Source organism: Anolis carolinensis, chromosome 2 (assembly GCF_035594765.1).
Source record: "Anolis carolinensis isolate JA03-04 chromosome 2, rAnoCar3.1.pri, whole genome shotgun sequence".
NCBI lineage: Eukaryota > Metazoa > Chordata > Lepidosauria > Squamata > Dactyloidae > Anolis > Anolis carolinensis.
The window spans coordinates 71,151,725-71,164,010 of record NC_085842.1 but is presented as its reverse complement, the minus strand read 5'-3'; the positions used below and the strand labels follow the sequence as shown (position 1 = coordinate 71,164,010).

Here is a 12,286-nt window from a genome sequence, read left to right as displayed (position 1 = left end):
GCTATACAAATGCCAAGAGAATAAGGCATTTGAGATCTAGACTATGGAGAAGACTACTTTAATTTTGCAGTATTTCATGATTTTGCTTTGACCATTTTCTTAACCTTTTCTTAGACCCTTCTATACTGTCATACAATCCATATTTTCAAATGAGATAATCCACATCTGCTTTGAACTGGATTATATGAGTATACACTACCATATAATCCAGTTCAAAGCACATAATTTGGATTTTACATGGCAATGTAGAAGGGGCCTTAAACTACACAGGTTGTTGAAGGGTGGGATATACATCCCATAAATAGTTTTTTTTCCCCAGAATTTCCAAGGTGCAAGTTCTGTACCAGCCACTTGAGAAAACCAGGGACAATCTTGTTTTGTTTTCCAATGTCCCAATTGTAACAAGCAACAGTAACTTTTTAGTAAGAAATAACTCAGAGCCAGCGCATAAGTGATTTAAATAATAACTAATTACTCCTTTAAAAAAAAGGAATCATTCATATTCTGTGCTAGGTTCATGGTGGATAACTGTGGTAGTAACTGACAGGTGGCCAGAGTTCAGTCATCCTATATCCAAAGCAACAAAATATGGCTACTCTTTATTACATTTGGCTTGATTGGATTTTACTCTTGTCTTTTGGTTTGGGTATATATAGCATGGCCAAAAAGATTTGAAAATTGAAAAACAACATACTTCTTTTTTTTATTAAGACAAATCTAATGTTCACTCAATGATGAAAACAACCATGGTGTATTAATCTCTCTCTGGCTATTTGTGAGTACAGAAGAAATTACTGCCTCCAGATTGAAACAAGAATAAATAAATCTATATATACAGAATACAGCAAGAGCCTTATCTTTGGATTTTGGAACTATTGATAACATTGATATAATTGATTCTGCACTAACATGGATGTTTTTTCAGTTTTCACCAGACCTTTTTGTTAAGAGTTTAGTGGAGTTCAAAAACAATAAAAAGGGGAATTATTTGGAAACCAGGGAGGATGCATTTTAAGTAGCCTTGTGCCTTTGATCTGTACCACTTCAATAATGATAAAAATGCTAAATTTCAATGATAAAAGTTGGATACAAATGAAAATGGAGATTAGCTGAATGTTTTGTTACAAAAATGTTGTTCCTATTTTGGCATTGCATGTAATTATATCCTAAAATACATTTTTAGAACAATATATTTTATTGCACTAGAAACTTTATTTGCCTCATAATAAATGACTGCTTTTAAAATAAGTATCTCTGAGTTGGTTGAACTGCCAATTGCTGGGATAATACAATAAAGGATACATTTAAGTGTATTTAGTTACAGTTATCTGAAATCATCCTGGCTATTGTATCAATCAACCAGGCATCAAAGATGGCAACTTCTGAAAATTTATTATGTGCTTTAATGAACTGCTTCTTGACTTCATCTCTGAGGTCACATAAGGTCATAATAAAAATCAACTGAGTAAAGTGCTCCAGCTAGGTAGTTTTATCATTAAAAATATACTATGATTAGTGGGAAGTAACCAGACACCTTCATTTAGTCTAATTTACTTTAAGAAAATTGAAGTAACTCCAAGAATACAATAAGATGGCAAAAATACTGCCTAGAGAAGATGATATTAAAGAACTAGCAGGAGCATTTCTCAGTATTTCCACATGCAAGGGATAGAAAAAATAACAAATAATAATAATAACAATAATAAAGTGGATATAAACAGTACTGTATATTATTTGAATACAGCCCTTGTGCGGATGTTATACCCTTTAGTGACCTTCTAGATTTGTATCAGCTTGCTACATGCATGTCTTCATAGTCCAAACATGTGTGAAAGAGACCATTCGTCTACAGTCGGTTGGGTTTCGTTTTGATATCGCTGGAACCAGGACAGCAGACATTTATAATTGCCACATTGTAAATTAAAAATTACACAAAATATAAATCACATAAAGATACGTCCAGGGTAAAATTTACCATAAGGTTTTAGAGTAAATTATGAGATCTTCCACACATGCTTTTGGTACCCAGGCATGAGCCAAAAGCAGTGCACAAAAGCTTTCCATATGAAATAAAAGAAAAGAAATAAAGTGTGTCAATGATTATTAACTTCAAAAAAATGAAATCAAAGGGATTGTCTAGAAAAAAGGAGCTTCCTGCCAAATATTTCAAATATAAGTATATATGAAGATGAGTTTTGGAAAAGAGGGAGGGGCAAAAGAAAGGTGGGCTGTGATAAAATACAAAAGAACAAATACAAACAGATGGACAAAGACACAGGTCCACTGAGGAATCTGGTACGAGGTTTGCTACTAGATTTATAGGTCACTCTCTCAGACGTTTGGTGGAAAACCGTCCAGCCTGCAAATGAATATAAAGGGAAGAAAACAAAGACACTTATAAAGTACAAATAGCTGTGATCAGTTGTCACCATCAGTCATATCAGCTTTGTTAGTTTATCATCCACATCTCCATTTTAGCCTTGCCAAAGAGGAGTAAAGTTCATTGGCTATGTGCAAAAAAAGGGTGCAAAACAGCAGAAGAAAATAGATATTTCATAGGATTAGTTTGGCAGGACATGCATAAACGAGTACAATATGATTTGTAACCATCATCACACTTTGCAACAGATAAAGCTACTGTATCATGACAAAGCTTGGAAGCTATTTGTACTACAGCTATATCAAGCTATGTCTATTGCGATAGAGTCTCTAGTGAAGTCAGAAAATCATGCGAACTTGCAAAGTGGCAGAAGTTCAATTGCTCCCAAGTGGTAGTCTTTTATAGGAAAGAATGCCTTACGAATAAAATTCGGCATCATGGCAAAGGATTTGGACCTAAGAAAAAAGTAAGCCAAACTTTTCTGCTACTAAATGATTTCAATCTGCAAAGGATCATTTGCCCAAATGTTAAAAAATGTACCTTAACAATTAGTAATTCTTCCACAATATGCACATAAGACACGAGAAGCCTTCCTCCATTCACACTTTGCTAATCTTTCTAATATTGTTCATTTTCAATGGTACGTTAGTGACTCAATTGTCTACAATTATCAAGATCAAAATTATTTTTGTCACCATATTAGCACTTTTCCTTTCCAAATGATGCTTAGCATTTTAACACTTCTATAAAGGAGATTGGACTGGGAGGCACTTACTCAAGTTAGTATGCTGAGCAAGTATATGAACCCACAATTCCCATTTCCAATTTCCAAGTTGTGAAATAACTACCAATTTCAGCATAGAATAAAGGATGTTCCTAAGCATATAAGAATCACCTTGGCTAGAATTTCCATGTGCATCACCTCCTTCAGTGGCTAATCCAGAACAGATGTCAGAGGATAAGGAAGCTTTGACAGAGCAGGGTTGCTGTGTTTGAACTGACTTTCCCAGTATGGCTGATGTGGATGACGTTAATCCAGTTCCTTCAGTAGAACCAGTTTTAACTTTAGTATTTTCTTTAGCCAGAGCATCTTTGCAGTCTGATCCATCGCCTAAACAGGATACAGGCAAAAATCACCAAGTACAAAGAAATAAAATGATATACAAGTGTCAACTCAATTCTGAAAAAAACTTCAACATTTTGAAAAAATAGGAAGAAATCTATAGCTGAAACAAATTTCACAGCAGAAATACATATAAACAATCAATTATTGTTAGCCTGTCAGCCAACCAACGATTTAGAGCTTGCCACAATGAATGACAATATAACATGAGGTCTACAGCTATAACAGCTTTACAATTTATAGATTAATCTGTCAATTCCCAAAAGGGAGACAAGATCAAAGGGACCATTTTAGTCCATAGTAAAGATTTTGTGGAATTTTTAATGTTTATTTTAGACTGACAAATCTTCTCTTACAGTTTAGGAGTCAGGTAGCCTTCCATATGTTGGATTGCAACTCCCAGCAGCTCTTGTCAGCACAGCCAAGGTTGAGGGATGCTGAGAGTTGTATCCAAAAGTATCAGAAGGGCCATACAATTTCCATCCTTGGTGGGGAGACTGCTGCTTAAGAAACAGAAGTTGAAAAGTCCCAATGGGTACACAAGAATGGTGCAGCCTTTGGGTACTGGCCAATATATTTTAAGATATTTAGAATTAGAAGAAATCCCAACATTCCAAGTTCATTTATTAGGACTAACTGAATTGCAACAAAAGATTGAACCCACTCAACTTTTTAAATGAAAGGTTTCAGCCTAATCTTATGCATGAATCCCCAAAAGCCAAACTGAATTCTGCAGGACTTGTTTCCACACACAGGATTAGTCTTAATCTACCCACAATCGGAGCAGAATTCCCAAATCACAGTTAAAATTCATAACAGATATTTATCTGGTCTTCTCTTTAGAAACTGTAATTAAGAAAGGTGATACTAAAACATTCCCAAGAGGCTAGTTTCATTCCCCAAAATTCTATGAACACGTAGCTCTACAAAAAAGAAGGATAAAATATAGGACAGAGATAAAGCCACACTTCACTTGTGCAATGCGTGAGAAAAGTTAGTTATTAAAATACTCTCAAAGTATCACTCACCTAAGAAAGAAAACTAAGGAAAGTATTAATTGTAGAAAAATAGTGCATGTAGAAGCCAGGCAGAAACAACTTTGTGAGGTGGAACCTAAGAGCAAGTTGTATGCAAAATGATCTTCTTTATATTTCCAACCACACTGTTTCAAAGTATTTAAAAAGCAATGAAAAGCGAATGAGAAATTTATAAAATTACTATTTGGAAACAAGAGATAAGCATGTTATGGGGAAGGAAAATTGTCTCTACCTGTCAACTTTTATTCAATGACTATTCTTGGAAAGAAATATATAACCAATTTGGGAATACACAAGGGTGGTTTACAGATCATTCTCCTGAAATATAGCCTACAGCACCTAGTATTCATTGGCAGTCCCCCATCCAGGTTCTAACCTGCTTAGTTCTCAAGATCAGACAGGATCTGGTGCCTTTAAAGGAATTTAGGCTGTTTCTATCCTCTATACTCTCTACATATCTGTCCCCAATAAAAGGCTCTCTAGGACAGTGATCCTCAAATTCTGGTCTTCTGGGTGTTTTGGACTTCAGCACTCATAATCTCTGATGACTGTCCAAAATCACTGAGGCAGCTGGGAGCTGAACTCCAGAACACCTAGAGGACCAGAGTTTGGGAGTCATTGCTCTGTTCCTCTAGATCAGGGGTCCTCAAACTTTTAAAGCAGAGGGCCGATCCACAATCCTTCAGACTGTTGAGGGGCCGAATTATCATTTGGAAAAAAAGCCGAACAAATTCCTATGCACACTGCACATATCTTATTTGTAGTGCAAAACAGCAACAATAACAATGAAAGACCAATACAATATTTAAAAATGAAAATAATTTTAACCAACATAAACCTATCAGGATTTCAATAGGAAGTGTGGGCATGCTTCTGGCCAATGAGATAGTCAGGTTAATTAGGATTGTTGTTGTTGTTGTGTGTCTTCAAGTCAATTCAGACTTTGGGCGAGCCTAAGTCCAAAATTATTTATTTAATTCATTTACTACATTTATTTACTACATTTATATCCCACCCTTCTCACCCTGAAGGGAACTCAGAGCAGCTGTATGTACATACAGTATATTATATTATTAGCATAGCACAATATTAGCATTATATATTACTATATTGAACTATACCACTATACTGTAATATTATATGTAATATATAACATATAATTAATATTATTATATGGTATTATTATTAGTATTATATTGTATAAAATGATAATATTATTATCAATATCATATGTATATACAATATATTATATTATTAAAACTGATATAAAAATATTATATTATAAATGAGGGCGGGGGCCAGGTAAATGACCTTGGAGGGCCGCATCCGGCCCCCGGGCCTTAGTTTGGGGACCCCTGCTCTAGATGTTTTGGATCTCAACATTCAGAAATCCCATCCAGCTTTCCAGCTGGAGGAGCAGAGTTTGAACAAGGGATGACTGGGCAATAAAGGTGACAAAAGGAAAGGGAACTTGGTGAAGGGTTTCCTTTACCACCACCAGGAGTGTTCTCAATGTGGAGGTAGAAATACTAGTGCGTATACATGCTATATTCTAATAATATAAAGAAAGTGCTTTGAAAGACAGGTGATAGAAGTCAGATAAGGCAAGAGTAGGAAGAATTCAACACAGTTCAGCATCATCCTTTTGTCTACATGAGTTGATAGGACTGATTATGCAGTTACAAAAGGTATAGGTTGATAGGCTGTCATGCTAAACCCTTATACACTAAATTCTAACCAAATGTGAAGGAACACTACAGCATTCTGTGTGCATTGATTCCTCCCCTATCCAACTTGGAAAAAATGTAAGAAATGAAAATGTTTCTTTAGAAGAAAAGAGAAAAAGCACATCCAGGTTAAAGGGGCTTTCAGTGAAGATGGAAGCATTTCAAGCAGTGGTAAAGGGAGAAAAATCTATTAGTAGTTAAGGAATGTGATAGTAACATGTCAAATGTTAGTGAGATAAACAGAATTATTTAAATATATATAGGCACTTTATAAAAATAAGAAAAAATAAAATTAAAAGAAAACCATAAACGATCCCTCCCTTAATTATAAAAACAGCATGAAACAGTTAGCTGGATTAAAGTTACATCTGAAAGCCTTGTGAAAATAACAAACATTGAAAAGATAGTTAAAATGGCTGCCCAATAAACCTTTCTGCTGATGTGCTCTCACATAAATCTCCATCCCATCCCATCCCATCCCATCCCACATTTACTGTATAATGTTATTAATGTTTGGATAAGCATGGATGGAGAGATGCACACCAATTCTCCATACCTTCCAACACCCAATCACCATGGGAACTAATCTAATCTATAGGGACAGACCTATAGGGACAGACCTATATTTAGCATATACCCACTTTAATAAAACCTCCACACTTGGAAGCCCAGCATCTGTTAAAGAAATACTGTAAAATAGATACTAAAATGTTGCTAGAAAGGGTTTAATGTGTTTGGTTAGCCACTTGTACCTCAGTTCAATCCATTTATGTCAGTGGTGAACGAGGAAATTTTTGAAAACACACTTACCTGTCATTGTCTTGGTAATGATAAAAACTTCAGGACTGATAAGGACAGGTTGCTTACCTGTAACCGTGTTTCTTCGAGTGTACTCTGTGAATTCACACTAATGGAGAGACTGCGCCTGCGCAGGTTCCAACGGAAACTCTTCCCAAGCTAAAGTTTTAAATTTTGGCGGTAGCCACGCCCCCCCGTCCCCAGAGGGCATATAAGGCGGCCCTGGGCGCCCGCTCTCCAGTTCCTGCGCCGCCAAGGCAACGAGAAAGGAAGAGGGTTTGCCAGAGGGGAAGGAAGGGCGGGCTTGTGTGAATTCACAGAGTACACACGAAGAAACACGGTTACAGGTAAGCAACCTGTCCTTTTTCTTCGTGTACTCTGTGAATGCACACTAATGGAGACTAGCACGCTTAGGTCCCGGATGGTGGGACAAGGCAAACCTTAACCACAAGTTGATGTCCAAACACATCTTTATTAAACATAAATAACATGGTCCGAAGGACCCATATAGTAACACAAGCATCATGCCGAGAGTGGAATTCGGTAGGACACCAAATAAACAATTTCAAGCATGAGGAAAAACAAGTACTGTGCATCATCTCCGAAGGGGAGAGAGGAGAAGTACATAAGGCACAATGTGATGACCCATGGGCCTTGTAGTCCTGCTCAGGACATTGTAATCCCTGATGAAGAAGAAAACTTGGGTTTTTTACCTTCCCAGTCAGAACTGGAATCTTCTCAGTCAGATCTTTCCCAGGCAGATCTGGGAACCTTGCACCTGCAAGAAAGTTGTGTCCCAGAAGTATGTCAAACAAACCCAGAGCCCACATCTCCCGTGTTCTTACGCCGTGAGTTTTGTAAACAACAGAGGGGTTTGGAAGCAGCTTCGCGCAGGAGTGCTAGAATTGCAGCTAAGAATGTAGCCAATTAAGACTGCTTTCCGTGAGAATCTTTAGGGAGTCAAACATCTGGTCCCAGAGTTTAGCTTTCGTTTCTGGTTCCCAGAGAACTGCTTCGGCGAGAAAGTTAGACTCTATATAGGTGTTTTACCCGCGTAGTAACTTCGCGGAGTCAATTCGTCAGCCTCCGGAGCGAGTTGTGTCTGGACAGCGCGCTCCGTTTCAAGCCTCGTTCCTGCTCAAGCCTTGCCCTGCTTTCCAGCCTTCGCTCCAGTTTCCAGCCTTTGTTTACCTACGGACCTTGCTTGTTTTCCAGGACTATACCTTGCCTTGTATCACGGATTTTACCAAGTTATTCCACGGACCTTGTTCTTGTTCCTTGTTACCTTGTTCCACGTTTTAAGCCTTGCTTCAAGTATCAAGTTATTTCCTAGCCTTGCTCAAGTTTATGGACTAAAGGACCTTGTCATCTCCCCTCACTTTGCCTGGCAAAGTGAGTGTTTCGGTTATTGGATTACAACTTTGGATCATAATATTTCATATTGGACATTGCTTTTTTGGACTAATTTTGACCTTTCCTGAAAGGTCTGCTTCTGAACTAACTTTTACATTTATTTTTATTAATCTTATATATTTCCTTAATAAAGATATTAGATAGAATCTGGCCTCTGCGTATGGTTATTGGTGCTCTGTAGCCTGGGTCGTGACAGTTTGACTCCGCCACCCTAAGCACCAATTAACCTCGGCCAGAATGTCTACCGGAACCGTACCTGGGCCGAGCGGCCAGCCGATTACCTACACCATCGACAAGGATGAGGTGGATCGAATCCGTGATAAGCTCAATGCCCAGGATGGAGAAATAAAAGGTTTGAAAGAACGCGGAATCCGTCTACCGGCCATGGCGTTGCCAACCAAGTTTACTGGAGAAGCTTCTAAGGTTCATGTTTTCCGTCGCCAATGCCAAGCTTATCTAGAGGCCCGTGCTGCCGAATTTCCCCAAGAAGACATCAAGGTGGCATGGGTTTACAGTCTTCTAGACGGGCCAGCGGCCAACTGGGCGACGGCACTGTTCGACCAAGCCTCTCCACACCTAAGATCCGCGCAACGCTTCTTGGACCACCTTAAAGAGACTTGGGGAATCGAGGACAATTTGGAGGCAGCCGGTCACAAACTCCGTCGCCTCTTCCAAGGAGACAGACCTATGTCTCAGTACATAGCCGAGTTCCGAGTGCTGGCCCACAACACCGGCTGGAATGATGTAGCCCTCAGAGGACAATTCCGGGAGGGTCTCAACATCGAAATGCTGGAGGAAATCTCCAAGGTGGATCCTCCCCAGACCCTCGAAGCACTCATTGATCAATGTTTACGGGCTGAAGTCATGATTGCCAACAGGAAACAGTGGGTTCGAGGCCAGAGCGGTAGAGCTGGGGCAAAACCCCCCGCTCCCGCCAGCGTTCAGCCACGTCCAGTGTGGAGACCCCCACCACCAACCCCATACCCCAGAGGAAGCGAGGAGGTGCCGATGCAGTTGGGCAACGTGCGTCCCAGATTAGATGCCGCCGAGAAGGCCCGTCGTCAACGCTTAAACCTCTGTTGGTACTGCGGGAACGGGGGCCACTTCGCCAGAGAGTGCCCAGCCAAAGGGAAGCCCGCCGCCCGTCTTGCGGCGGCGTCCTCCACGGAGACGAAGGCGTCTGAGCCGGCTGGCACACAGCCGGCGGGGGAAGCCAACGACCGGGCGTAGAGAGGCTCGCCAACCCGGTCAAAAAAACCGTTCAAGAGCCGCCAACCGGGGTCCTGTTCCTTCTCGTGGTCACCTTATGGTCAGCAAAAAGGGGACCCGTCATGATCCACGCCATGATAGACTCCGGAGCCACCAACAATTTCATTGATAGAGAGTATGCCGACTCTCTGGGATTACAATATCATGATTTCAAGAATGCCCGTGTGGTGCAAGCCATAGACGGCCGCCCCCTCAAGACGGGCCCCGTAAGTCAGTGGTCGGAACCCACCAGGATGTGGATAAGGGAACATATGGAAGAGATTTCCTTCTTTGTTACCGAGGTTCCCCATTTCCCTGTGATTTTGGGAATTCCATGGCTGACTCTCCACGACCCAAGCATCTCCTGGTCCAACAGAGAACTGCAGTTTGCTTCACAGTACTGCCAAAACCATTGCCTTGTAGCCAAGGTCTGCCATGCCACAGACACCGAGCCCATCATCACCCTGCCCAAGAAGTACTCCGAGTATTGGGATGTATTCAATGAAAAAGAAGCCGAGAAATTACCCCCACATAGACCTTATGACTGTGCCATTGACCTGGTGGAGGGGGCCCTGATCCCGCGAGGGCACCTATACTCCCTGACTGAACCAGAGCAAGAAGCTCTCAGGGAATTCATAGAGACAAACCTTCGTAAGGGATTCATTAGACCCTCTCAATCCCCAGCCGCCTCCCCAGTGATGTTTGTGAAGAAGAAGTCAGGGGAACTACGCTTGGTGGTGGACTACAGAGCATTGAACAATATCACCAAGCGGAACAGCTATCCCCTGCCCTTAATCTCGGATCTACTGGATCGGCTTCGAGGAGCCAAGGTTTACACCAAGCTGGATCTTCGGGGGGCTTACAACTTAGTTCGCATCAGAGAAGGGGACGAGTGGAAGACCGCCTTCCAGACCAAATTCGGATTATTCGAGTCCCGAGTTATGAATTATGGATTATGCGGAGCTCCCGCAACGTTCCAGCATTTTGTCAATGACATTTTTCAGGACTATCTAGATAGGTTCTTGATAATCTACCTGGACGATTTTTTGGTGTTTTCTAGATCACAATCAGAACATGAGAACCACGTCAAAATGGTGTTACAACGATTGCGGGATCATGGACTTTATGCCAAGTTGGAAAAATGCGCTTTTGATCTACAAGAGGTAGATTTCCTTGGTTACCGTATCTCGCCTCTAGGGCTCTCCATGGATCCAGCCAAGGTTTCAGCAGTATTGGAATGGCGGGCGCCAACTAACAAGAAAGAGGTGCAGCGTTTCTTGGGGTTCGCGAACTATTACCGCAAGTTCATTCCAGATTTTGCCCGCTGGTCTGACCCAATCACTAGCTGCATCCGTGGAAAACAGCCCTTCCGCTGGACTGATCAAGCAGAGAAAGGGTTCCAGCAACTAAAGAAATTATTCACGTCCCAGCCAATTCTACAGCACCCAGATCCTGGAACCCCTTTTGTTGTGCAAGCGGACGCCTCTGATGTGGCAATTGGGGCTGTACTCTTACAACCGGTGGGAGACCACCTTCATCCCTGTGCCTTTTACTCCCGTCAACTAACCACACCAGAGAGAAATTACACCATTTGGGAAAAGGAACTACTGGCCATAAAGGCAGCCTTTGAAACTTGGAGACATTGGCTAGAAGGGGCCAAATTTCCCATTGAAGTCCACACTGATCATCGAAATCTAGAACATCTAAGAACTGCCCGCAAACTAAATCAGAGGCAGCAACGTTGGGCTTTGTTCTTTGAACGTTTTAACTTCCAGATTCATTATGTGACCCCAGCCCAAACCAAGCAAGCAGACGCCCTGTCACGTAAACCGGAATACGCTGCAGGACGCAAGGAGACCTTTGAATCCCAATTACTACAACCCGAGAACTTTGCCACGCTCACAGTGGGGAACACCAAATCCACTCCCATTGGTTCAACTTCCTCTACTCCAGGACCCATCTGTGCTCAAGAAATCAGGGCTAGTCAGCAAGCAGATGCCTGGGCGCAGGACCAACTTCGTCAAGGTCTGCATTTTCCCTTTTCGCTTAAAGATGGACTGCTATGCTATAGAAATCATGTTTATATCCCACCCGGACCGGGCAGGGAGAAAGCGCTTCGTCTGTGTCATGACTGCAAACCAGCAGGGCATTTCGGACTATTTAAAACCATGCATCTGATCCTAAGGGATTTTTGGTGGCCCAAGATCCGCAAAGATGTGGAAAAATATGTCAACACCTGCCCAGTATGCCAGCGCTCCAAGATAAGAAGGGAGAAGCCCTCAGGGCTTCTGCATCCCCTTCCTACCCCATCTCGGCCATGGGAAATAATTTCTGCGGATTTCATCACTGACCTACCACCTTCCTGTGGATTCACCACGATCCTAGTGGTGGTGGACCTTTTCACCAAGTTAGCCCATTTCATTCCCTGTGAAGGTCTTCCCACGGCCAAAGAGACTGCAGATCTATTCCTTCAACATGTTTTCAGACTACATGGATTGCCCAAGAGTTTAGTCACAGACCGTGGATCTCAATTCACCTCTCGTTTTTGGAAGCACTACAA

At 41.4% G+C, this 12,286-nt stretch overlaps 1 protein-coding gene across 11 annotated transcripts in view; it reads right to left on the bottom strand.

Moving 5' to 3' along the window:
• wnk2 (WNK lysine deficient protein kinase 2) overlaps positions 1 to 12,286 on the bottom strand; it is a 170,840-nt gene that overhangs the window by 38,786 nt on the left and 119,768 nt on the right. For 9 of the 11 annotated variants that reach the window (XR_010002629.1, XM_062969952.1, XM_062969947.1 and 6 more), the window contains 2 exons: positions 3,276 to 3,491; positions 2,261 to 2,359 (listed from right to left, as the gene is read on the bottom strand). Coding sequence is in view for 10 of the 11 variants with exons in the window: in XM_062969952.1 (XP_062826022.1) it covers positions 2,261 to 2,359; positions 3,276 to 3,491 (315 nt within the window). In the remaining variant the exon portion in view is untranslated. The remainder of the gene's footprint in view (positions 1 to 2,260; positions 2,360 to 3,275; positions 3,492 to 12,286) is intronic. The other 2 variants (XM_062969946.1, XM_062969945.1) reach the window with 1 other exon arrangement.